The sequence below is a fragment of the Lycium ferocissimum genome, unplaced genomic scaffold, assembly GCF_029784015.1.
Source record: "Lycium ferocissimum isolate CSIRO_LF1 unplaced genomic scaffold, AGI_CSIRO_Lferr_CH_V1 ctg653, whole genome shotgun sequence".
Classification (NCBI taxonomy): domain Eukaryota; kingdom Viridiplantae; phylum Streptophyta; class Magnoliopsida; order Solanales; family Solanaceae; genus Lycium; species Lycium ferocissimum.
The window spans coordinates 300,793-328,510 of NW_026726392.1; the positions used below are offsets into that span (position 1 = coordinate 300,793).

The 27,718-nt window shown below is 38.7% G+C and overlaps 1 protein-coding gene across 3 annotated transcripts; it reads left to right on the forward strand.

Moving 5' to 3' along the window:
- Positions 1 to 634: 634 nt before the first annotated feature.
- On the forward strand, positions 635 to 27,351 carry LOC132045359 (tetratricopeptide repeat protein SKI3). Of its 3 annotated transcripts, none has more exons than XM_059435940.1 (20): positions 635 to 791; positions 870 to 1,262; positions 1,335 to 1,418; positions 1,490 to 1,540; positions 3,111 to 3,203; positions 3,645 to 3,785; positions 3,915 to 3,995; positions 4,200 to 4,447; positions 4,522 to 4,693; positions 8,580 to 8,695; positions 8,788 to 8,845; positions 9,141 to 9,206; positions 9,328 to 9,540; positions 9,645 to 9,696; positions 10,632 to 11,005; positions 11,090 to 11,184; positions 23,920 to 24,162; positions 24,358 to 25,001; positions 25,261 to 25,464; positions 26,841 to 27,351. In XM_059435940.1, exons 1-20 carry the CDS (start codon positions 789 to 791, stop codon positions 27,020 to 27,022), a joined length of 3,513 nt encoding a protein of 1,170 aa, XP_059291923.1. In that variant the 5' UTR covers positions 635 to 788; the 3' UTR covers positions 27,023 to 27,351. The 3 variants fall into 3 exon arrangements, with proteins under 3 accessions (XP_059291923.1, XP_059291924.1, XP_059291925.1); XM_059435941.1 differs by lacking the exon at positions 26,841 to 27,351 and adding an exon at positions 26,660 to 26,823; XM_059435942.1 differs by lacking the exons at positions 25,261 to 25,464; positions 26,841 to 27,351 and adding an exon at positions 25,122 to 25,253.
- The last annotated feature ends 367 nt before the right edge of the window (positions 27,352 to 27,718 follow it).

Consider the following 27,718-nt stretch of genomic DNA (forward strand, 5'->3'; position numbering starts at 1 on the left):
CAGTTATATAATGCTCATAGAAAATTTTCCAACCCCAAAATTTCATGTTCCAATATAACAAAGGCAACTTGCAATCACCAGTGAGGTATTAATCTGCAGAATTCTGAACAAAAGAACTCCAATTTAGCATATGTAGCAAGGCAATAAATGAAAAAATCAAGTTAAGAAAACCCAAATATCGAAAGATCTTAAACCCATTTGAGAAAACCCAAATATTGAAAGATAGAAGAAAGATTATCCTAATTTAGAAGTGGCGGGGGGGTGAGGGATGGGGGGTGGTGATGATGAAGAAACAAAACATGGTGATGGTGGCTGCATAGAAAGAGGGGGTGGGGTTGGGGGTAGGGGTGGGGAGGGGTGATATGAAGAAGAAAGGGGGGTTCACGTGGTGCGGTTATATGTTTCAATTATTTTTCCTTTTGAATAGTGCTATTTAATTTTTTAATCAAAATCAGTGAAATCACTCGCTTGGTACGCATGTTTTTCACACACTTCGTCCAACTCAGCCAATTTATTGCCAGATAAGCTTGGTCAATGGTCAGAGCGGTTTAAAATGCTTATTTTAATTGAGTTGAGGGATTTAGCTGATAAACCCGTAAGTAGGAATACCGATATGATAAAAATGAATAAATATAGGGCCTCCCAGACTATTCCGCTGGAACTACTTTACTTGCGGTCGGACCATTGGGCAATTGAGTTTGAGAAACCGGGGGAGAAGAAAGAGCTGGATTTTTGCATGAGAGAATACTAGTAATCGGAAGCTGCAGAGCCGACGAAGCGCCCTCAAAATGGTTCTTCCTTTCAACCCTTTCTCTTTTATGTACTACTACTTCTCTCTGTCTTTTAATTATTAAGTTTTTTACTGTCAGAGTGAAGAAGACGATGCTATAAGACGGTTAGAAGTAGCAGTTGTGGACGATCCTTCGCTGCACTTTGATCTTGGGGTGTTGTTATGGGACAAGGAGGAGAAAGAGAGAGCCGCACAACATTTTCTCATAGCTGCCAAGCTCAACCCACAAAACGCTGCTGCTTTCACATATTTGGGACATTACTATGCTCGAGTTGCTCTCGACTCTCACAGGGCTATCAAATGTTATCAGAGAGCCCTCGCCCTTAATCCCCATGATTCCACTGCTGGGGAAGCAATTTGTGATTTACTGGACGCAACTGGAAAAGAGAGCTTGCAGATTGCTGTATGCCGTGAAGCTTCAGACAAGTCCCCCAGGGCATTCTGGGCTTTATGCAGATTGGGTTACCTTCTGGTTATTCCTCATCTTCTTCTACGAATCTTCTTCTACTACTTGGGTTACCATTGGCTGACTACTTGGTTGCAGGTCAACCAAAACAAGTGGTCCGAAGCAGTGCACAGTCTTCAGCAGGCCATCAGAGGCTATCCCACATCTCCTGATTTGTGGGAGGTTATTTTCCTCTCCTTTCTTCTTTTTCATTTCTCTCTCTTGTTTATTCCTGTGTCCTTTTCCATCTCCAGGCCCTGGGTCTTTCCTACCAGCAACTGGGCATGCTTACAGCCGCTGTTAAGGTAATTACCCATGTTCCACAAGTTAAACAACTTAAAGGGGGGAGATTAGGTAATCTATGGAAACATCCTGTTGAAATGTATGAAAGTAAAGCCAGCCACTTTTTTTCTTCCTGATAAGAATGGCCTATCTCATGCCTTAAAGGATAAGGGACATCTCTAATTTTGCTACTTTTACAACAACAACAACAACATACCCAGTGGAATCCCACAAAGTGGGGAATTTTGCTACTTTTACACTTCCTTTATAGTTTTACTGTTTTAAAGCTTTGGTTTTATAATGCATAGATGTATATGTATTAAAAATAGCTGAACAGATTAAGATGTTTGAATAGTTACGTGCATTGTGTTGCAATGATAGTACTTCTCTTTGATACCTGCTACACCTTGATAATGAGGGGGGTGCAATGGGTGTAAGAAATTTGAAATTACATAATAAAAGTCTACTTTTCATATGGCTTTGGAGATAACATGGGAGGAATGAAGTCTGGAAGGAGATGATAAAAGCTATCCATGGTAAAGAGGAAGCGTGGAGAAATATTGAAGGGGGAGTATGGAAGAGCATAAGTAAGCTTCCGGCAGAGTTAAGCCAGTTTACCAGATTAGAGGTGTGTAATGGAGCCAGAATTAGATTCCGGACTGATTTGTGGAATGGAGATGAGTGCTTGATGGCTAAATGTCCTAACTTGTTCAGTTGCTCAACAAACAAGAATGGTATTGTTGCTGATTTTCACGCAAATACTGGTTGGCAAATTGATTTCAAGAGAAAATTAAATGATTGGGAAATAGAGCGTTTATGTCAGTTACTTCTGCTGCTTGAATCAGTTTCTGTTGATCATAATAGAACGGACTCTCTGGTTTGGTTAGGAAGCAAAGATAGCAAATTTTCAGATTAAGAGTTGCTACAGGCTGATAAATCAGTCAGGACAATGGGAAGCTTCTTGGCCATGGAAAATGATATGGACGACAAAAGCTCCCGTTAAGGTAGCTTGCTTTGGGAGGATAGCTACTTTTTTTTTGGGCGCATGTTTAACTCAGAAGAAGGGTTTTCTCCATGCAACAGATGCTATCTATGTCAAGAAGATCAGGAGTCAGTTGAGCACCAATTTCTTCACTGCAGATTTGCCAGACAATGCTGGGATTTATTTCTATGAATTAGAGTTGTTACTTGGGTGATGCCTCATAGCGTAAAGGGGTTAATGGGAAGTTGGCAGCAGCAGGTGGTCCCTGAAGAGATAAAGCAGATATGGAGGACTGTTCCATTGTGCATCTTTTGGACAACTTGGCTGGAGAGGAACAAGGCTTCTTTTAAAGGGCAAAGAATTTCGATTTCTGGAACTAAAAATAGATGCTTACAAAATTTGTACTTCTGGTATAAAAGTAGCCTACTAGTGAGTCTGAATCAGTATATGGATTTCTTAGATCTGTTAGGAAAGAGAATGTAATCGTCTGTCTGTTCCATACTATGTATTTCTGCTCCTTTCTGTACCATCCTGGTACTCTCTAATAAAACTTTTACCTTATAAAAAGTGTCTGCTGCACGTTGCTCAATCTTTTCTTCTCATTATAATAGTCCTATGGAAGAGCTATTGAGTTGGAGGAATCAAGAGTTTTTGCACTGGTGGAAAGTGGAAATGTCTATTTGATGCTTGGTTCGTTTCGAAAGGTAAACTTTTCCTTGCTTTGCTTTGTGCAATTTTAACAAGCTTGATATGTTTAGTTTGAATTGTGGGTTTGTATTGGTACTCCTAGACATGGAGTGGTCCAGTAGACTCGTATCTGAACTCAAATTATCAGGTTGTGAGAATTGCATCTCTAGGTATTATTCTGCCAAAGAAAGTTATTTAAGGATAGACATAAAATTGTTTTGTTTATCAAAATATAGCTTCTCCCAATAGAAAACAAGAAAAGAACTTCTGTTAGAATAAGGCTATGATCTCATATGGGCGAAAACTTACATAAGCCTTATTTGTACTCAGCCTCATTTGCTAAGTAAATTACACTGAGTTGCATAAAATATCTCCTGATACTTCAGCACGATCATACCTATAAAAGATTTTCAGATTCCTTTAACATTTCTTTCTTTACTCTTCGATCCTGAATGAAGGGAATAGAGCAGTTCCGGCAAGCTTTAAAAATCTCACCTCTGAATTTGTCCGCACATCATGGGCTTGCCTCTGCACTCCTTAGTTTGGCAAAGGAATCTATTGATTCTGGTGCTGTTAAATGGGGAGCTTCACTCTTAGAGGTTAGCAATCCAGTAACTTTGAAGTTTCACTTGCTTCTGTAGCATTTTGGTGCAGGACATACTTATTCTATTCCTTCACCCCTTCTTCTTTCGGTTGAAATTTTTCTCAAGTGTTATGCTTAATTTCAGGAAGCCTCGAAAGTGGCTCTTGCAAGTACTTCCATTATTGGCAATATATCTTGTGCTTGGAAGCTGCTTGGAGATATTCAGGTGGCTGCATCTGTTGAATTATGTTTTTTTCTTTGCATTATGCCCGTTATTTTCGTGCAATTCTGTACTCTTCCATTCCCAACATCTCATGCCTTCCTATTGTTTCATATGGAGCATGTCAAGCCTTCCCCCATCGTATTACCTTAAGAATTGATGTTTTAGTGTGGACTGGTTGACAACGGAGCTGTTTCTTTCCTTGGTTAGCTCACATACGCAAAATGTTTTCCATGGATGGATGAAGGATTGGGCTCAGGAGCTGACGAAAATTCATTCAGTAGCTCGATCCTGTCATGGAAGAGAATCTGCTGTTTAGCAGTCAGATCTGCTTGTTGCTCCTACCAGCGGGCTTTGCATTTGTCCCCTTGGCAAGCTAATGCGTATACTGATGTTGCCATTGCATCTGAGCTTCTTTTCACGTTAAAGGAGAACTGTAAAGATGACATGAACTCGTGGTATATGTTTTATTTATTGCTTAATGTATTCTTGCATTTGTGCTAGCATAATCATACACTAGCTCATTCATCAGGTTTGTGTCTGAAAAGATGTGTCTTGGAGGCTTATTACTTGAAGGTTGCAATAGCGAGTTTTGGGTAGCCTTAGGGTGTTTATCTGATCATTCTGCATTGAAGCAACATGCTTTCATACGGGCACTGCAGTTGGATGTTTCTCTTGCGGTTGCATGGGCACATCTTGGAATGGTAACGTGCTGCATCAGTTTCCAAGATTATCTATTTTTATTTATTTCTTGAAACTGTCAGAAGTAGATAACTGAAGAAACAAAATCTTTTAGTAGAGCACTTTGTATCATTGATCACGTAATTACTGTTCCATTTATTGAATATCTATGCTAGAATCCATAAATTTTGGACAGCATTTCTTCCTCAGTTCCTGAAGAACAACTCGTTGAGTTTGTTGGCTTCATGTGGTTCAAGCCAAAATATATTTAAATTGGTTATGATAAGATATTAATCACAGGAGTTAAATACCTGGAAAAATCATTCTTTTTCTGCATACTGTTAGAAAATATATGTACAATTAAAGACATGGACTTTTGTTCATCCAGGATTGGATGATTTACTTCTGATGTCTTAAGTTGTGCTTTTATTGTTTACTATCAATGTATTATAAAGGTTCTTGATATTAGGCCTGATTGTCATAGTTAGGAAATTTAGCCAGCCTATCCAATTATAGGAACTATTAAAGTGATCGCAGTCTTGCTGCCTAAGCTTTCTCCAAAAGGCTAAGTATTACAGAAATTTCTAAGACTCTAAGTAGAGGAAGAGGAGTTTGGCTTAGACATGGGTGCAGCGAAATATGAGTATAGAGCCTTTTCCTCTATCTCAAATCTCCATAACCACTTTTCCGGTAGCGCCTTGTTGAAAACTTTTAGATCTTTAATCCCAAGTCCACCCTAACATTTTTGTGTCATGACAATCTCCCAATTTACCTGGTGAAACTTTTTCTCTTGTAGCATCCCATAGAAATCCCTCTGAAATTTTTCCAACTGCTTTGTAACACTAACTGGAGCATGCATCCGAGACAAAGTATGTAGGAATGCTCCAAAGTGTACTCTTAGTTAACACTTTCTTTCACCCTTTGGATATGTATTGTCAACCTGTAAGTCTCTTTACAACCTTCTCAATCACCGGGTTCCAAGGTGTTTGGTCCTTGTTAGACGCTCCTAGTGGTAGACCAAGATTAGTTGTAGGAAGTACCCCGCCCTACAGTTTAACACATCTTCTCAATGTTCTCCACCTCACCAATTGGGATGCTTTCACATTTTCTGAGATTGATCTTTAAGCCCGACATCACATGGAACCATGATAATACTGTCTCAAGTACTTCAACTGAGTCCAGTCAGCATCACAATATATTAAAGTGTCGTCAGCAAATAAAAGATGTGACCCCATCGCTGTACCTTGCCCCCGACCAATGCAGAAAACTGTCCTCAAATAATTTTCTGTCACAGCTCTATCCATCATCCTACTCAATACATCCACTAGTATGAACAACATAGGTGATAGTGGGTCTCCTTGTGTCACACTTCTCGAACTATCAAAGAAACCATACGGGTGGCTGTTCACAAGGATCGAGTACCTAACCGGTGAGATACACAACTAATCCACTTCCTTCATCTTGTACCAAAGCGCATCTTCAACATAGTGAAAATAAGAAACTCCTAATTGCTGTGATCATAGGCTTTCTCAAGATCCAATTTGCGCAAAATCCTCGGTTCCCCTTGTTTTCTTCTTGAATCAACCACTTCGTATGCCACCAAAGCTGCATCTAGAATTTGTCTGCCTTTCACAAATGCATCCTGTGAAGTAGATCTGTCTCATCTAAAATCTTCTTTAATCTATTGGAAACCACCTTAGCTATAATCTTATAAATGCTTGTCAAAGGCTCATTTGAAGCACACTTAACCCCTGAAGCTCAAAAAGCTCAAGGATGGTGATAAGCCTCGCTTGAGTTGCGCTGCAGTGTAGGCAAGGCAAGGCACCCAGGCATGCACCTTATTGCTCATGCGTTCTCTCTTGAAACGTGCGTTTTTTTAATACAGTCCGCACTTTTACTGTGCTTAAAGCACCAATAGACCTGGAGCACTTTTTAAAACTTTTCGCCTTTGACTACATTGCACGGACCGACACGCGTGACTGAAAAATTGGAGAGGCTTTAAAGGATCTTTTTGTGGGACACAGCAGATGGGATAAACAAGTGTCATTTCATGAACGAGAATGTGGCTACAAGCCCTATAAGGTATGAAGGGCTCGGAGTGCAAGATTTGAGGGTGTTCAAGAAAGCCGTATTTTGTGAAATGGCTCTGGAGGTTTTGCAAGTATTAAGAAAAATTGATCTTGGGCATGAGTCGACTCCAAAAGTCAGCATAAGTCTTAAAGAGATTACAACACTTACTCCCAACCAATTTAAGGTCTATAACACCTCTGAATTCCTAGGGCTGGATATTTGGAGTACGGATAATTATAAAATGAGTGAAAATGCCAAACAGATGCATGGATAATATAACATGGGATGTTGGGCTCGATGTTGGTAACCCAAAGAGAAATGAATTTTTGAGGAGTTTTGCTCAATTGAGGAGTAGCCTTCGTTCCATTATTTTCTTTTGGTGCACCCATGTAGTTCCTAGCTGTATAGAGGGTTGGGTATCTTTTGGAGAGAACCATATTTTGTAGGTTTCTCCTTTTTTGGGTATATATCTTGTATATGGCCATCTTGGCCTTGTTATTATTAATGAAATACTTTACTCGATTAAAAAAAAAAAAAAGAATGAATTTTCATGTTACCTTCTCAAAAAAAAAAAAGGAATGAATTTTTGATTTTATTTAATCATAGAATCTATCTGATGGGTTGAGGATTGCTCAAAAGTCAAAACCATAAAAAGAGACTGGAACTCATCCTCGCTATCAATGTAGAATTCTAACAATAACAAAAATATTCGAAGGACTTTGATAGCAGAAAAATATGGTACTCAAAACGGGTGTGGAGGACTGAAAATATCACAATACCTTATGGTTACAAATTATGGAGGAACATCAAGAAGGTATGTGGAGAGTTCAATCACAGTATCACCTTTAAAGCTGGTAATGCAAATAGGATCACATTTTGGAAACATAGGTGGTGCAGAGACGACATTTTTAAGTGTTACCTCTCAACAATCTACAACATATTGAGTTATAAAGAGACGACAAATTGTTATATTTAGAGAAAGCAAGATATTGTAGCTCCTTGAGATTTGAGATTCGGGAAAAATTTACAAGACTGGGAGGTTATCGAGTTTCAAAGAGTCACGGAGCTACTACTCAAATATAAAATCACATAAATGGAGCAGAACACCTGAAAATGTTGAGGTAGGGGAAGTGGGACATTCTCGTGGAAGTTCTTCTACCTAGATTACTAAAAAGAGAGAACTCGAACTTCCTGTATCTATTAGATGGGTTCACTAGAGCACAAGAAAGGTGCTTGTTCACCTGGATGACAATAAGTGGGGCGATCCTAATTGCTGACAATTTCCACAAAAAGGAAGGTAATGTATACTATTTGGTGCTTTATATGCAAAGGAGCGGGAGAAGAGGTAAACCGTTTACTAGTTCACTGCTAGATTGCAAGGCCATTGTAGTGGACAATATTAATCTGTTTGGAGTACAGTGATTAACTTCGGGTACAGTGAAAGATGTGTTGCACAGCTGTTTTTTGGAAGAAAAGGCGAAGGGGATGCAGAGCATGAGATGTTGGTTCATTTGCCCTCTTGTGGGGACTTTGGAGGGACAGCAAACAAGAGAGCATCTGAAGGAGTAGAAAATGAGTTAGTTGAGAGTACTTTTCAACCTTTTAAGCACCCACAAAGTTTCTATTTGTCTACTCTGTCATTTATAGAACCACCTCTGTCTTGTCACGTGCTTCCCTCTTTTTATTTTATTTTATATTTTTTTGGGGTCTTCCTTATCCATTGTGCTGAACTATTAAGCATAATTCATGATCATACTGTATGTCAAGGTCAGGTTTGTTATGTAAATTGATTGATGCATGTGAGACGATTAGAGCCATCTAAAAGTTGGGTTCATATAGCTTTATAGGCTGGAGGGGGAAAGTCAATTGGCTCAGCTAGCATTTGATCGTGCAAGAAGTATTGATCCTTCACTTTCATTGCCATGGGCAGGCATGTCGGCTGATGCTGCTACAAGGTAAATTCATTATGTTCTATAGAAAAAACACAACGAATGATGCATTTGCACTTTTTATGTGAAATATAAAGCTGAATACGCTTCTTAAATAGGAATTTGAAACCAGACGAGGCTTATGAGTGCTGTCTGCGGGCGGTTCAGATCTTTCCAGTAACTACATTTCTCTCTTTAAGTGTAGTTTTTTTAAAAAAGTGTTGTTTTCAGAAATATTTGAACTTTCATTTTGTCTTGGAGTTTGTCATGTTGCTTCCGTATCTAAAGTTTGTATAACGGGCCGCATCCTGATGCCAGTGAAAACAAACTTTAGAGTTCAGATACACACTTATATACATGCGATTTTCCCAACAAGTCAATACAATTGTTATTTTATCAGAAAATTGTACACGGTTTCTTTTCAGTTGTTTTGTCCTATTTGGAGGTTCTTACAGTGCCTGTCTATGAGTAGCTTGCAGAGTTCCAAACAGGTTTAGTTAAGCTTGCTCTGCAGTCTGGTTATCTGCGATCTCCAGAGGTACTTAGGCATTCAGTTACAATCCATTGTGTATGTAAATGTTGCGTGTCTATGTTTGAGACACTGACAAGGGAATACTTCAGATAGCATTGAGCGTAAGTTTTTATAATTGTTATACCAGGCATTTGGAGCCATCCAGCAGGCTTTGCTGCGTGCACCTCAGTATCCTGAATCTCACAATCTGAAAGGGCTAGTTTGTGAGGCACGGAATGATTATGAAAGTGCTGTTGCCTCATATAGGCTAGCACGCCTTGCTGCCAGAGTTTTTGCAGGAAGATTTTCTAAATCATATCTTGCAGATATATCTACCAATTTGACCAGGTCGCTTTTTATGGTAATACACTTTTTCCACATCTTCTCAGGTTCAAGTTCCTTTGCTTCAGATCCAATTTGCAATGCTACTCATTTTTGTTGCCATTGTCAATTGTATCCATACAGGCAGGAAATGCTGAGGATGCTATTGAAGAGTGTGAATATTTGGAAAGCAATGGTACGATTCTTGATCATAATCACATTTTTGTTGTTCCTAGTGAGAAACTACTGCTAAAGAAAAATATCATGGTGAAGAATTAGTGCCTGCTGCTTGTCTGTGAACAAAATAATGATTATGAATTGAGTACTGCTAAAAAAAGGAGATTATGAAGAGGGCAAAGAGGGCTTGTTTGACTCATGAAGTGTTGAAGAAAAAAGGAAACATCATAGTCTCCCGATGTTTTCTATGCAATGAAACTGATGAAACCAACAACCACCTCTTTCTTCACTGCAAATTCACAGCAGAACTATGGTCCCTATTTTTCAACCTGACAGAGACAACATGGACTATGCCAGAGCACACTGCAGATCTACTAAGTTGTTGGATGAGAAGAGGAGGCAGCAAGAGCCAAAAGAAGTGGTGGAGGATGATCCCACATTGTATCTGGTGGACCATCTGGAGAGAAAGGAATGGGAGGTGTTTTAAAGATAGATCCAATTCCATTCAGAAATTAAAATGGAATTGTATAGTATCTTTCTGCTTTTGGTGTAAAGAAATAGGATTAGAGGACATAGATCATTTTGTAGACTTTTTAAAATCCCTGTAAGTATCTATTTTCTATTTCTGTTCTTAGACTAACACTTTTGAAGGTCTCCAGCATATCCTTAATGCTGAGGAATACAAATTTACCAGTTTAAAAAAAAAGAAAAAAAAAAAAGGAGATTATGAATTGAGATTTTATACAAATGCTGAACTTCTAGTTGGGAAAAAGTGTTAGGCATTGGGTATGTCTTAGTGTTCGCTTTAGCTGGTGGCTAAAGCCATGGAGTAGCATCTTGTTTAAGAATTTATTTTGATTTTTTGTCCTACTTGCATGCTTTTGCTCTCATAATCTAGAATGTGCTATGTTGATGCTTGGTTATTTTTAATTCTGTAATTTCCATTTTCGCTAGGTCTTCTGGATGTAGAAGGTTTGCAGCTTTATGCTCTTTCTTATTGGAAACTTGGCAAATATGACCTTGCTCTTTCAATGGCAAAGAGACTGGCCTCATCTGCTTTACCACCAGAGCATCCATTGGCTGCTGCCTCCGTCACTTTCATCTGTAGATTAGTATATCATATTTCAGGGCAGGAATTAGCTATTACAAATGTTTTGCAACTGCCAAAAAGAGCCTTCCAGAGTTCAAAAGTTAGGCTTGTAGCATCTGCTATTCATGCATTAGATGAAAATCATCAGCTTGACTCAGTTGTTTCAAGTGTTCGTGAGTCTCTTTCATCTAGCAAAGAGATTGCTGCATTGGATTTCGTGGCCACACTGGGCTTACTAGTAAGTCTTCTATTTCAGTTGCCTCTTTTTACTTGATCTTGGGCCCCTAAGTGTAAATCCGGACTTCCTTATCGGGGATTTTAGGTCAAACATGGATCTAAAGACTGCCTAGAAGTTCAGAAGGGAGTCAATTATCTAAGAAGAGCTCTTCATATTTCTCCAAACAGTCATTTGATAAGGTACATTTTCATGTTGTCCACTTTGGCATGAACTAGTGAATCGCACTTGTTCGGAGCACTTCATATTAATGGTTTTATTCATTTTAATCATGGTTTGCTTGAGATCGGAACAACAACAACTAAGCCTCAGTTCCAATAAGTTGGGTCCGACTATATGAATCCTTACGGACCATGTTTTTCCATTTATTTGAATTATGATTTCCTTGACATGTTTCTCCTTTTCTGCTATACAAGGTACCCCTTGTATACGGCAAAGTTGGCCTTCTTGTTGAAATCTTTTACTTGATTAAAAAAAATGATTTGCTTGAGATTGAAGAGTGGCTAATTTGGATGCAATTTTGGTGGTTGTTCCAGATTGAAGTTGGAAAAAGACTTGAGATACTGTTTTTATTTCGGAAAGCATTTGTTTCCTGTTCTGTTTGAGAAATTTATGAATCTTATTGCCGTGGTTTGAGTTGGTCCAGAAAGAATTAGTCTGTGATGATCAAGTCCGTAATGAAGTTTGTGTTTGATGAAACTGGCAAGAGTTGAAGTGGTTTCTCCTGCCAATTTCAAGTAGCTCTGTAGTTTAGCAGAAGAGGATTGTTCTATTATGTCAAGAGTTACATGTATTTATACAGATGAAGGCTGTCTATCAAAGGAAAGAAAATATTCTACAGATCTCCTATGATTCCTACAGATCTCTTCTATGATTTAGCTAGCTATATAAGGTAATATAATATATTTACAATCATATCATATATTTAAAATCCTCCAACAATATTCTGTAACACTCCCCCTCAAGCTGGAGCATATATATTGATCATGCCCAGTTTGTTACACAGATAACTAACTCGAGCACCATTCAACGCCTTTGTGAACAAATCAGCTAGTTGCTCCCCCATCTTCACATAGCTTGTGGAAATCAAGTTTCCTTGAATCTTCTCACGGATAAAATGGCAGTCCACCTTGATGTGCTTAGTTCTTTCATTATACACAGGATTCGAGGCGATATGAAGGGCAGCTTGATTATCACACCAAAGTTTTGCTGGAGTAGGATACTTCAACCCAACTTCACTTAAAAGGTGATGTATCCACATAATCTCACATGTGGATTGTGCCATAGCTCTATACTCGGATTCTGCACTGGATCGAGATACAACATTCTGTTTCTTACTTCTCCATGATACCAAATTTCCACCCACAAAGACACAATAGCCAGTAGTAGACCTTCTATCAATCTTGGATCCAGCCCAATCAGCATCTGCAAAACACTCAATGCGAGTATGTCCATTGTTGCTATATACTATGCAAGTCCAGGGGCTCCTTTTAAGTAGCATAAAATTTGCTCCAAAGCTGCCTAATGTTTGACTGTTGGTGTAGACATAAACTGGCTAACAACACTTACTGCAAAAGCAATATCTGGACGAGTTACAGTGAGATAGTTTAATTTACCAACTAATCTCCTATATCTCTCTGGATCATCAAAGGGATCACCGTCATCTTTTGTTAGCTGCATATTAGGAACCATTGTAGTACTACAGGGCTTGGCTGCCGACTTTCCAGTTTCCTCAAGTAGGTCAAGGATGTACTTCCTTTGAGATAGAAATATTCCCTTCTTGCTCCTATTTACTTCTATTCCCAAGAAGTATTTCAGTTGCCCTAAGTCTTTCGTGTGAAACCTCGAATGCAAGAATGATTTGAGAGAAGTTATTCCTGCATAATCACTCCCAGTGATGACAATGTCATCAACATATACAACAAGAAGGATAATGCCAACTGCTGATTGTCTGTAGAAGACTGAATGATCACATTTGCTCTTTGTAAGCCCAAACTCTTGAACTATCTCACTAAATTTCCCAAACCAAGCACGAGGACTCTGTTTCAGACCATACAAGGATTTCTTCAAGTGACAGACTTTCCCATACTCCCCCTGAGCAACAAAACCGGGGGGTTGCTCCATATACACTTCTTCGCGGAGATCACCATGAAGAAATGCATTTTTGATATCCAATTGATTTAGCGGCCAATTCTCAGAAGCAGCTAGAGAAATAAACAAGCGAACAGAAGTGAGTTTGGCCATTGGAGAAAAAGTATCGGAATAATCCACCCCATAAGTCTGAGCGTATCCTTTAGCCACCAATCTGGCTTTAAGCCTGGCCACAGAACCATCAGGATTTACTTTGACTGCAAAAAAACCCATTTACATCCCTCTGCCTTCTTCCCTTTTGGTAAGTCCACCAAATCCCAAGTGTGATTTTCATCAAGCGCATGTATCTCCTCAAGCATTGCAGCATACCAGCCAGGATGACTCAAAGCTTCCCTAACTGTTTTGGGTGCAAAGATAGAATCTAGAGAAGCAATCATAGAGCAAGACGCAGGAGACAAGTGGTCATATGAGATAAAATTAGCAATGGACTATGATGATTGACATTGACGCTTACCTTTGCGAAGAGCAATGGGAATGTCAAGATTTTTAGCTGGAGAGGGAGTGACTGGAGGAGGATCTGATGACGAAAGAGTTGGTGCAGGACATGTATCATTGGTCGCTTGTCGCCTGGAATAAACTTGAACTATCGGCGGCTTTGTTGGAGCAGGAGGAACATCAGAAGACACATTTTCAATCATTTGCTTATCAGGAGAGGCACTGGAAGGAACCTCCTTATGGTGTTCTGAGCTCGATGGAGTGGTCTTATAGATGAGCCATTCTTCTTCCTCCCCCTGAGTGGGAGACGTGTCGGGAGAGGAAAAGAATGAGATGTTCTCCGAAAATACCACATCTATTGACACCATGTATTTGTTAAAGGTTGGAGAGTAGCATCGATAACCCTTCTGTAGGCGAGAATATCCCAAAAAGACACACTTCAAGGCCTTTGGATCTAGTTTAGTAACATGGGGTCGCACGTCACGAACATAACATGTACACCCAAATACCCTTGGCTCTAATGGAAATAATGGCTTATTAGGGAAGAGAACACCATAAGGAATATCACCATTAAGTACTGTGGATGGCATGCGGTTAATTAAAAAGCTAGTTGTGGACACCGCATCTGCCCAGAATTGCTTAGGTACTTTCATTTGGAACAACAAAGCACGAGCAGTCTCAAGCAAATGTCGATTTTTTCTCTCAGCCACTCCATTTTGAGAGGGTGTATCCACACATGAAGATTGATGAAGAATACCATATTGATTCATGTAGTTCTGAAATGAAGCTGACATGTATTCTTTAGCATTGTCACTCCTCAATATATGTATAGAAGCGTTAAACTGTGTCTTAATCTCAGCACAAAAATTAGAGAAATGAGAGAACACCTCAGAACGATTTTTCATAAAGTAAATCCATGTCATTCGGGAAAAATCATCCACAAAAGTAACAAAATATCTGAACCCAGCCTTAGACACAATAGGACATGGTCCCCAAATATCTGAATGAACTAATTCAAAGGCACAATCAGTTTGTTTATTATTTCTAGGACTTAACGAGCTTCTATGGTGTTTTGCAAAATGACAAGACTCACATTCTATTGAAGGTACATTATGAAACTGAGGACATAATTTCTTCAAAACTGGTAAAGAAGGATGTCCTAATCGACAATGTGCTTCAAACAACGAGACGACACTGAAGCAAGCAACTGATGGAGGTGACCAGGCATCAAGAATGTAGAGACCATCTGATACATGTCCTTTACCAATAATCTGCTTCGTCATAAGATCCTAGAAAAGAATGATCGGAAAATAATGAGACAAAGCAATTTAGGTCTTTGGTAAGTTTACTCACAGAAATTAGATTAAAGGCAAGGCTAGGTAAACCTAGCACTGAGGACAAGGTAATAGATGGAGTGAGTTTAACGGTTCCGGTTCCAGATCCCTCAATGGTATAACTAGACCCATCGGCTATGGTAACAGAGGATGGTGCTTTATGTGACTGGAATTTAGAGAAAATGTTGGGATTACCTGTCATGTGATCTGTGGCACCCGAGTCAACGATCCATTTATTTGAGGAGGAAATGAGACATTTGTTACTTGATTCAGCAAGGGCAGAGACTGAGGTGGATACATTCATTGATTCCTGATACTTTAAAAGTCTGGCGTACTCATCAGCTGAGATTGTAGCAGTTGAAGGTGAACTAGAAGCAGCAGCAACTTCAGCAGTCTGAAGTTGTTGGTTGCGAAGTTGTAATTTCTTACAGTTTCGCTTCATGTGCCCGGGTTCCTTACAGTAGCGACAAATATTGTCACTGTCTCCTCCTTTGTTCCTGTTCCATCTCCCGGCATTATTGTTGTTGTTATTGTTCCACCTCCTTCCATCATTGTTATTGTTCCATTTCCCTGCATCATTGTTATTGTTCCATCTCCCTGCATCATTTTTATAGTCCCATCTCCCTGTATTATTGTTATTTCTTCCTCCTTCTTTTGCAACGAGCACACTGGTCTGCTAATTGGATGAAGTACTGTCCGTGCGCAACACTCGACTGAAAACATCTTTAAGAGAAGTCCAGCTAAAAAGCTCATTATTGCCATTTGCTCTTTCTGAGCTTGCTGCACTTTGACATCAGTACTGAATGGTAGAAGTCCATTCAGTTCCTCATAGGTTTTCTTGAATTCCATGAAGTATGTAGTGAGCGACTTAGCTTCCTTCTCAGAACGATAGAAAGCCTTACAAACTTCATAAATCCGAGATAAGTTACCTTTACCATAATATAGATACTCCAAATAATCCATTAACTCTTTGACAAACTCACAGTGATTAACCAAACCAACTACTTCATTATCAATAGAGTTTATGATTTGCAAGAGTAGTCTAGCATCATCTCTTAGCCAAGCCTTTTTGGTATCATTAGTTGGAGGATCTTGGGTAAGATGGTCATCCTTTTCAACACTACGCAAGTAGACCCTGATTTTCCTACTCCAATCTAAATAATTAGACCCATTTAGTTTATAATCTGTAATTTTGGATAATGCTGGAACAATTTCAGTCGTGACAGATTTATCCTCAGACATTTTAACTAATGTTTAGCCAAGAAACTGATTAACAAGAGCAAAGTATCAACAATCTGACACCAAACTGGTCGACAAGTGCAGTAAAGGAACACCCAAACAGAACCAACCAGCCGCAGAAGCACAAAACAAATTTCCAGATTTCGCAAATGCAAATGCACAAAAAAAAAAAAAAAAAAAGCGAACCTGGAGAAAAATAATAATTCAAACAGTGATTTAACACGAAAAAACAACCTGGTACTGATGTGGTTATGCCGGGACAGCAAGCACAGACGTATTCTGCTGGACCCAAGTAGCCGAAACCTTTTCCCAAGATGCCAGGAAAAGTTTCGAATTTTCTAAACCAAGACCTTAAGCCCTAATGGCTCTGATACCATGTAGTTTAGCAGAGGAGGATTGTTCTATTATGTCAAGAGTTACATGTATTTATACAGATGAAGACGGTCTATCAAAGGAAAGAAAATATTCTACAAATCTCCTATGATTCCTACAGATCTCTTCTATGATTTAGCTAGCTATATAAGGTAATATAATATATTTACAATCATATCATATATTTAAAATCCTCCAACAATATTCTATAACAAGCTCAATTAAACTCCTCGCTGAGACATGGATGCAAAATGACTTTTCCTACATGCACGATTCAAGTCACATGAGACCTCATCATAGCAGTGTTCGTGTCAACAAGTTTTCGGCAGTACAACTATTTTACTAATAGAGGGTTCAAATGAACTTGGAAAGAGAATGCAACAATATTTGTTGAAGTTAAGAGGTTAAGAAAATCCCATGACTAAGTATAGCATAACTTACACAAAAATATGGTTTAAAGACCCAATCGTCTAAGCAATTAGGGATCTCGTGGGTGCACACGAAACTAATAAAAAATAAAAGAGCTGTCCTAATATGTGCAAGATCATATTCCAACACTTAGAATGCTCTTTTGTTTGTTTTCCTCCAAATTATCGTATAAGTGATAGCTGGTTGACATTCCACGCTTTACATTGTCTTCTGCTTCTTCTTCATGTGATACAAAACTTTGCAACCCCCCTCCACTGTCTCAAGCATTGCTCATTATGAGATAAGAATGGAAGAGAATTTGGGGATAGATTGCTTCATTATTCCCTAAGCAATTGGGGTTTAAATAACCTTTAGAAGCATTACACATAAGGAAAGAAAATAAAAGACAAGAAATACATTCCTGCAAAATCTCCTAATTACCGTATTTGGGAATTATTCTATATTTAAATAATATATACTTTTTACCATATTTTCTTATTTATCTGTGGTAGCTATTGCTCCTTCTTTTAGACTCCTTTATCATGGCTTATTCGCTTTCGTAATTTTCATTTTCATACTGCTTTGAATTACATTTCCTTATCTAACCTTTTATGTCATGCTTTCCCTTGAGCCGAGGGTCTTTCAATAACAACCTGTCTGCCTCCCAAGGTAGGGGTAAGGTTTGCGTACGCTTTGCCCTCCCTAGACCTCACATTGTGGGATTTCACTGGGTATGTTGTTGTTGTTGTTATATTTTTACCATATTTAAGACTCCTCAAGATAGAGTGCACAAATTGTGTGGTCCTACTTGCTACGAATATAGTCAATTCTGGATTGTCGGAGCGAACAGCTGGTCTTTGAGTTGACAAAACTCTTAACAATACATCTGGATTCAATCTTCTATCGAATGAAGTGACAATCTACTTCAATATGTTTGGTTCTTTCATAAAATAAATTTCGTAGGTTCAACTCCTGCAATCTTTAACTCTTGAAGAAGTGATGTTAGCCATATAAACTCCCAATTAGCTAATACCACATCCCAATATCCCGTCTTTGCGCTTGGCCTAGACACCACGTCTTGCTTTTTTACTTTTCCAGGATATTAGATTGCCGCCAAGTAAAATACAATAACCTGAAGTGGATTGTCTATCAGAGGGAAATCTTGGCCAATCTGCATCAATACCCAATAATGTGCATATCCCTTGTCTTCATGCAATGAACATTGTCCTAGAAAGCCTTTCACATATCTTAGAATGTGAATTACCGCATTCCAATGCTTAAGATCTTTTAAGTACCAAAGAAAATACAAAAATGTTTATACAACTTCTGGACAATTTCTTTCTCTGGGTTTAAGTGCACGGAAAGCCGAAGTTAGGTTCCCTATATAAGTCATAGCCATAATGTATAAAATTTTACAAGTTTAGCCACTTCGGAATCAACTTCAGCCATTTGCGACCGAAGTTGCAAAAATACGTGTCTGAAGTTTGGCAGCAAACTTCTGACATTTTGCCTGAATTGGCCTTTTCGCATTTTTGCCGGAAATTGTAGGATTATTGACAAGGAAAAATTGGATGCATGAACTTAAGCCATTTATGATTGAACTTCCACCATTTTTGCATGAAGTTCAGCCATATGTGATTGAAGCAACGATATTTTCATGAAGTTCAGCCAAAGTTTAGGTTATTCTTTGTTTCGTCAAAACTAGAGCAAATCATTGCATCATTAAGCTATACATATATTTAACAAGCACATGGTATTGCTACTACTTTAAAGCAAAATACAATTTTGCAAATATGAGTATGGAGTTATATCATTAGGACGAAACCAAAGAGAAGAATATGAATCGGAAGAGAAAAATGAGAGGAAGTCAGCTTGATTATTCCCTCAAGCTATAGGGGTTTAAATAGCTATGTTTTTTTTAAAACTGGTAATTGTATCTGTATTCCATAATGAGCAAAACTGTAGATAAGTTGGACTGAAGACATATTTACAAGAGTACTCCAAAGTCTACTGTTCTGTTCTATATTGAATCTAAAACATCAATGATAGAGACAGTGTCATTTGAGTATATTTGATTACACCAAAAAAAAGGATCAAAATACAATTCAATTTGACCTTCTGCATATTATTCTCTACATTTTCAAAACATCTAGACTTCCTTTCTTGCCAAATTGTCCACCAGATGCAAGCAGGGACAATTCTCCATCTACCTCTGTTCTTAGCCTGCAACCCTGCTTCCTCCTAACTCTGAAGGGCGTTTGTAATCTTTCCAGGCGTAGTCCCTGATATGCCTTTAAGATTTAAGAATGATCTCCAAAGTTGTCCTGTAACCTTGCAACCAGGCAGCGTAGGAATAGATGGTTAACTGTCTGCTTTTTCACCAAAAAATAAACAGCTGGAACATTGAGGTATCCCTCTCCTCATCAAATTGTCTTGTGTCAGGACTGCTTCCTTAGCCAAAAGCCACACAAAGCATGCAACTTTGTGTTTGATTTTGGTTTTCCGAGGCCGGTTAGCTGTTGATTGGGTGGTTCATCCTGCTGTAAGCTAAATTCACCTCGAAAGAACCCTTATTATTATCCTGCCACCATAAAATATCTTTCCCTGTCTCTAGTCCACTGAACTGCTCAATTGTGCTGAAAAAATCGCCACTCTTTGGATTTCCCAATCATTAAGCTGCCTTCTGAAAGTAAAGCTCCATCCTTGAGGTGTCCACAATTCTGCTATAGTCCTTTGTTGATGAAAGACTAGACTGTGTATGTCTGGAAAAAGCAATTCCAGATTGCCTGCCTCATGCCAATCATCCTTCCAAAAGACAGTCTTTTCCCATTCACCACTTTGATCTTGGTGTGTTGCTTGAATTCATTCCACAAGACTCTGATGGATCTCCATAGGCTAACTCCATAAGGTGTAGTAACGTCCTTGGTCATCTAATTATCTTACTCCTCGTATTTAGCTCTTATGACCTTACCCCACAAAAGTTGATTTTCATTAGTATACTTTCCATAACAATTTCATTATGAGTGGCTTGCTCTGTATATTCAGATTCTTAATACCCAAACCCCTTATCTCTTTCCTGCCGGTAGAGATTTCCACTTGACCAAGTGGTATCCTTTCCTTTATTTGTTCCCTTGCCACAAAAAATTCCTCCTGATGCTATCCAACCTCTTGATAATCCTTATTGGTATAGGAAACAAGGACATCATATGTGCTGGAAGAGCATCAAGAACTGAGTTAATGAGAGTCAATCTACCACCCAGAGACAGATACTGAGTCTTCCATCTTGCCAATTTCTTTTCACACTTCTCAATCACATTATTTCAGCTTCCTGTGGATTTAGATTTAGCTCGCAGAGGCATTCCAAGGTATATGGTTGGTGAGGTACCAACTTCACCACCTAAGACTGCATTTAGAAGCTCCAGATTTGGTACATCATTGATGGGATGCAGAAAACTTTTCCTCCAATTGATGTGTAAGTCGGATATCCCTTCAAAAAGGACCAAGATCAGCCTTAAGATATTTCAGTTGCTCTTCCTCATCATCACAAAAAATGAGAGTATCATCTGCATACTGAAGATGAGTTACTTCCAAATTTTCTGTGCCAGCTCTAGCAACATCAAACCCATTTAGCCAACCATTCACATTTGTTGTTTTTACCATGTTGTTTAGGCCCTCCATTTCTAATAAAAATAGAAAAAGTGACAAAGGGTCTCATTGTCTAAGGCCCTTTTGTGTTCTGAAAAATCCTGCTGGAGAACCATGTATTAGAACTGAGAAACTCACCGTTGAAATGTGGTATTTGATCCAATGGCCCCATTTCTGTCCAAAACCCATCCTCTCTAGTAAATTCAGGAGATATCCCCAGTTAACATGGTCTTATGCTCTTTCAATGTCAAACTTGCACAAAAATTGTGGTGTATTCTGTTTCAATCAAGAATCTACTACTTCATTGGCTACTAAGACAACATCCATAGTTTGCCTTCCTTTAATGAATGCCATTTGTTGAGAGTCTACAAGGTTAGCCATCACACCTTTTAACCTTTCTATTAGCACTTTTGAAAATATCTTGTAAATATTGCCTATCAAACTAATAGACCCGAAGTCCCTCAGCTCTTTAGCACCTTTTTTCTTAGGTATAAGAGCTATGAATGTGGCATTGAAGCTTTTTTCAAATATTTCTTGATCATAGAAGGTTTAAATAGCTAAGTTTACATGTCCTAAAAAGGAAAGGAAATCAATACAAATCAATTCCCAATTACTCCCTCCATCCTAATTTGAGTGTCTTAGTTTGACTTGGCACGACAACAACAACTACAACAACATGCCCAATATAATCCCACCAGGTGGGGTCTGGGGAGGGTCTGGGGAGGGTAGAGTGTACGCAGACCTTACCCTACCTTGGGAGGTAGGGATGCTGTTTCCGATAGACCCTCGGCTTAAGAGAAGGTGCCAAGACAACAATAATAATAGGCAGTAATAGCAACACGTAATAAGATAAATGAAGTGAAAGAAAGCATGAAAAGCATGTAACAATCAAGTTAAATTAGAGGTTTCTAAGCAAGAAAAGAAATCCTCGCGGCCACCTACTAGCCCTCTACTGATACTCGACCTCCACACCCTGATACTTGGCACGGAGTTTAAGAAATAAAGGAAGACTTTTGAATCTTGTAGTTTTAAATTAAAGATGTGTGTAGTCCTTTAAATCTTGTAGTCCTAAACTTGTCAAAACTTACTAAATATAGAAAGAGACTCTCTTTCGGACATAGTAAATAGGAAAGTAAGACACTTAAATTAGGACGGAGGGAGTACATAATATTTTACCTACTATATTTACATATGTGCTAGAATCCTCACAGATTCTGACACTCCCCCTCAAGCTGGCGCATACAAATTAATGTACCCAGTTTGCTACATAAGTAACTCGTTTTGGGACCGGCTAGGGACTTGGTGAATATGTCCGTAAGCTGATCATTTGACCGCATGAACCTCGTGACGATATCTCCTAAGAGTATCTTCTCTCTGACAAAATGACAATCAATCTCTATGTGTTTGGTCCGCTCGTGAAACACTGGATTTGATGCAATGTGAAGTGCAACTTCATTATCGCACACAAGTTCCATTTTTCTAATCTCTCCAAATTTCAACCTCTTCAGTAGTTTGCCATAGCCCGATATTCTACTTCTATATTAGACCTAGCAACCACATGTTCCTTACTTTTCCAAGACACCAAATTTCCCCCGATTAAAGCACTATCCAGAGGGTGACCTTGCGTAGTCTGCATCTGAATAGCCAACAATTTCTCATGTCCTCGATCTTCATAGAGTAGTCCTTTCCCGGGAGCATATTTTATGTATTTTTGACTTGTTTTAGACCACAAGATTCTAAAGTCTTTTTTTATTTCTTAAACTCCATGCCCAGTCCATCACATAAATTGGGACGGAGGGAGTAATATTCTATCTACTACATTACATACATGCTAGAATCTTCACTGATTCTAACAAAGAATATAATTTCTCAATGTCGTGAAACTGGTACAGTAATACACATTAATTTGGGGGGTGGGGGGTGGTGAAGAAATAAGAAGAAGATGAAGAAGCAGAGGAGCAACAATTTTGTCTAAAGTCTCTTACACTGGCTTCCAGTTAAATTCTTTAGAAAAACTAGATATAGGTCAAATGAGCATATCCAAATAGGCTACTGGTGGCAATTGCTACCTTTCATTGTCGTCCTTCTGCCCTGTGTGTGTCCCTTTCCTATCATCTTTATATCTGTGTACTTCATTTCCTTTGTTGTTTTTTCATGAGGAGACCTATCTTGGCTTCGTGTGAGGAGGAGTCATTATTCCATTCTTTGTTCATTTGCCGTAAAAGCAAAAGTTTTAGACATTTAAGTTGCAAAATGGGACGAGTCAGAACCCGACATTCTTGTACTCCCTCTGATTTCTCTGTTGCTGGCTGATCTAGAACAAAGATTATTTTAGAATTTGGACAGTACTTTCATAGATAATATTTTCACCTGGTAAATTTTAAAAATACTTTTTAAATTTCCTTATCAAAAAACAAATGAATATCTCGTGGTCTGTTTGGCTAGCAAGAAATAGCTGAATTTTTTAAGGCAAAAGAAGAAACATGCAGAGCCTTAAACTTAGTTACTTTTTGTTGATTGCTTTTTGGTGCAAACTAGATTTTGATCAGATATAGATGTTTTTTTTAGACACAATAGCTGATTTGCACAACTTGTAATTACGCCCGTCGCACTGGCTTAGTGCAATATTTTATACAAAATATTTTATCCAAACCATTTATGTTTTCTTGATCAAAAAATATTTTATATGATATATTATTTACCCAAAAAAAAAAAAAAAAAAAAATAGTTTTCTGAATAAGTTTCCACTTGATGTCACCCATTATTGTGTCTAAAACTTGAGAATTGCCTAGGGGAAAATATGTGGTATAGGAATAGTCCAAAGACTACTTTGCTGTATGCATACACGTTACGGTGCTCTGCAAGAGGAGCAAGATTTCCACATCATAAGTGTAAGTTATTGGCACTATCTTTTTAGTGTAAGATGTTCCTATATTTGGCAAGTAACAGAGTATTTTCAATGTCCATGTTTTCTTTTAAATGGTGGGGTGGGGGGTTGGGGGGGAGGATTGTAGTTTTGCTAAGTTTCCTCGCCCTTTAAAAATCTTTGCATGGATGTCCTGTTGTTCATGCTCAGGAACTCCTTGCTTAATATCATTGGTCAGTGTCTTCTCTCATTTTGCACAATTGGTTTGTTCCATCTTGATTTTCATTCTTGTGTTTCAATAAGTGTACATATCAATTTTGGGCTAGTTCCTTTGAATTACTTGCTGTGTTTGATCTTGATACTTGCTATTCCCTATATGAAACTTATTTCCATTTGTATAGTTGTAAATTTGTGTCTTAGTCTGGTGATCAAAGTTGAGTGATCTGCTGTAATATTCTGGTGAATAGGACCCTTCTTGGCTATCTATTAGTATCCAGCAAAGAATGGAAAGATGTACACATTTCAGCTCGATGCTTCATAGTGGATCCTTCTGAACATCAGGAAAAGGAAGGTGTTAAATCCAGTGTTGAGATTTTTGGTGCTGGAGCAGTTGCTTGCTGTACTGTGGGGAGCGGCAAGAAGACATTACCCATGTCCATCTGTAGAGAAAATTCAACATTCGGGTGCAAAACAATCAAGCTGCTGCAGAAGTACTGTTCTTTATCGACGTGCTGTTGGACTTTATTTATGAAATTTTATTTCTATTATACACTTTTTGCAGCTCACTTTGTTGATAAATGAATCCGATACTCCTGACGCGATGGGAGGACGACATATGGATTTTTGTCCATGAAATATATGCCCAAGCTTTTCCGTGCATCTAACTTAAATGTTTATATTTATAGGTGTGTCCATCAGGAGCCTTGGGACCATCATTCCTATTACCTGCTTGTACTAAACTATTTTCAGAAGGCGCGGCAGGAGAAATTTCCGCGTAACCTGTGTGTTGTTCTTGAGAGGTTAATAAGTGTGGCTCTTCGAAGTGAGCTTTATGCAAAGGAAGACGTATCTTCCCAATACCAAAAGTTCCAGCTTCTGCTTTGTGCTGCGGAGGTTAGTTTGCAATGTGGGAATAATTTCAAGTGCATTATGCATGCAAAAAACGCTCTAGAGATGCAGCTTTCAGATAACTGCCTCTTCTTTGCACACTTGCTACTGTGTCGTGCCTATGCTGTGGAAGATAATTATGTTGGGCTTCACGAAGAGTACGTAAAGTGCTTGCAGCTCAAAACTGATTATCATATTGGTTGGATTTGTCTCAAGTTTCTTGAAAGGCGATACAAACTGCAGTCAGATTCCAGTTCACTAGCCTTGGCCTTTCAAGAGTGTGGCAAAGAAATAAAAACTTCGTGGAACATGTGGATTGCTATATATAATTTGGTTCAAGGTCTAACTGCAGCTTGGAATGGGGAGTTTATTGGCGCACAAGAGTCCCTTGTGCAAGCTTGCTCGTTAGCAGGTGGCGAGAGTTGCCTTTTTCTTAGCCATGGTAACATTTGCTGAACAATTCTGAAATTGACTTTAATACCCTTAAACTATTTTCTATTAACTCACTTTTTGGGCAAAAGTGTATTTTCCCATTCAAAATCTCTTCTAGTTCTCTCTGCAGAATCCACATAAGTGCCTAGAGGGCTGCATTCCATCGTCTGCGTTTTCTTTCCTTCTCTCTGGCTTTCTATCTTTCCATCTTTCTATCTAAGGCTGATGGTCTTGTTGGTTCAATTGGTAACGGGAATTTGATTATTCAGGTGCTATTTGCATGGAGATTGCCAGGCAACAGTCCGATTCAGAATTTTTATCACTTGCTATTAGAAGTCTGAAGAAAGCAAAAGACAGTGCTTCGATGCCGCTACCCTTTGTCTCACTACTACTGGCACAAGCAGAAGCTAGCCTCGGCTCTGAATCAAAGTGGGAAAAGAACCTCATTGAGGAATGGTCATCTTGGCTACCAGGTTTGATTTGTCCTTTGGTAATTCATTTATGTTTTACTTAGAGCAGTTAAGTTTGGACTGTGGTTGACAACTTTGCTTGAGTCAATACTGAATGCAATATCGACTAATGGGTCTTTCACAATCAGACTAGCTATATACTATGGCATTTTGATTATGAAAGTTTGCTGTGTAGCTGACCCTCTTACCCATTGTTGCCAGAGTGCGAGCCTACTTATCTTTGATGTTTTATGTTTTTTAAATAAGATTTGGACATATACTTTTGGGGTTGAAAATTGATCTGAAATGTCCACTTTCTTGCATAGTGGTCAGCCAAGGTTTTCCAATATATGCATCTCCATTCCAGTTCCATGTGTTTCTAGACATAGCTAATTGCCAAATGTGATACGCAAAGGGGGAAAAGAGAGATATTTATACATAGAATATTTGGGAGAGTTGAGCAACCCTTCTGTCCCACACAAAGAAACTGAAGGAAAAGAACAGAAAAAGAAAAGAGAAACCTATCCTCATAATACCCAAATATTGGGTACTTCATTGTCCACAATTTATGGCAAAATGATCAGTGTTGTCAACGGTGCACCTAAGCTCCGAAGCGAGTCGCAAAGCAAGTTGGGCACTTTGCATCACTTAGGCAGCAGTTTAGTGAAAGCACTATGGCATGTTCTTTTGGCAATCCTACCACCAACTGCCCTTTCAAAAGGACAAGGTTAAAGTGAGGTCTCTGGGTTCTGTTTTAAAGAAGAGACTACTACATAATAAATATTACTTACTACTTCAGGCTCTTCCTCGGGCCTCTGTTTTAGGTGAGGTTCTATACTTTGATGGTTACTTATGTTTTCATCTCTCCTATCCCAGTAGCTACGAAAAATTTCTAAATATATTCCCTTCCGTCCGTTCAGGGATATTAATAGTTAGCAAGGTGAATATGCTAGTATAAGAAAAATGAATCATGGCATTTTGAATTTAAAAATCTATAACAGCATATTGCATTTGAGTAGTAGATTTAAATTTAAGATGGTCTTTTAACTTGATTGTCAGTTTTCTTTTCAGTTATTTCACGTATTTGCAGTTTTCCCGATTGTTCCATCCATATAATTGCACATTTTAATATCTTGAGCTCCCAGTAGATCTTGGTGCTCTTCGTCTTTGACAAGGCAGACTGACAGGGATTGCCTATTTGTACCGTTGCTCTTACTAGGAAAAAGATAGAAAGCTGTTATTGTGTTGTTACTCTTGCTGGTTTATGTCCCCTCCTGCTCGGAGACAACAAATACCATCCAAAATTTGGTGGATCAGTGTTGGAATGGCAGTTTAGAGAATCCAATCTGCTGCATTATTTTTATACAGCTCATGCTTTGGCTTCATCATGTTTCTTGCAGAGACTAGGCCTGCTGAACTATTTTTCCAGATGCATTTGCTTGCTAGACGCCTGACAGAAGGTTCTGCAGCTATATCCAGTCTGGAGCCTTCTACAAGTCCTCTAAGATGGATACTACAAGCAATCCATATGAATCCGTCTTGTTTGAGATATTGGAGAGCTTTGCTGAAATTTATGGAGTAACTTGCAAGCTTTGTGAACTCGTACAACTACTCAAATTCTGTCCTTGCTGCTACCAGCTAGGCATTTCATTTTTCTGCTTCCCAGAACAGGGCAACTATTATGGTCATGTCTGCCTCTTGCATAGTTTAATTTAGAATTCGGTCTTCTTTATTTGGTCATTTTAATTCTCCTTTCTTCTTTCCAGCTGTCCACTCTTTTCACCTAACATGTGTAGTCATATGCGTAGTTTGGCCATAGGTGTCTCACAAGGCAGACTGGCAGCCGTCTTTTTACGACTGTATCAGACAAGCGTTACTTTAATTCTCATAATTATGAGCAGCTGTTGACAATTTTCGGGGGAGTTTTGAGCAATCTCAAAACTTGCCAGTGCAGAGGTTCAGCAAGTGTTATCGGCTTCTGGGAAGACTCGTTAAAAGAATCTCAAAATTTGGAACTTTTGCAGTCTCCAGGCGTCTGAAATTAATAGGCACACAATTTCATCGTCTTGATAAAACGTTATTATTTAATGAGTGTTGGATCAAAATCCCCCTATACCATCATGTTTTCATTAGTTTTATACTTGAACATACCTAGTTTGCATTTACCCCATGACCTATAACTTTCAAGTGCTAAAACTCTCCTGTCTTGACAGATGGCAATATGTGTGCAACTCCATAAAAAAAATCCATCTACATAGCTTTTACAACAACTAATTGA

Bases quoted from the DNA above. Each gene is read 5' to 3' on its own strand.
- LOC132045359 (XM_059435940.1), top strand. The intron at 1,541-3,110 runs GTAATTACCCAT...TCATTATAATAG, and splicing joins TGCTTACAGCCGCTGTTAAG to TCCTATGGAAGAGCTATTGA. The intron at 3,204-3,644 runs GTAAACTTTTCC...TCCTGAATGAAG, and splicing joins TGCTTGGTTCGTTTCGAAAG to GGAATAGAGCAGTTCCGGCA.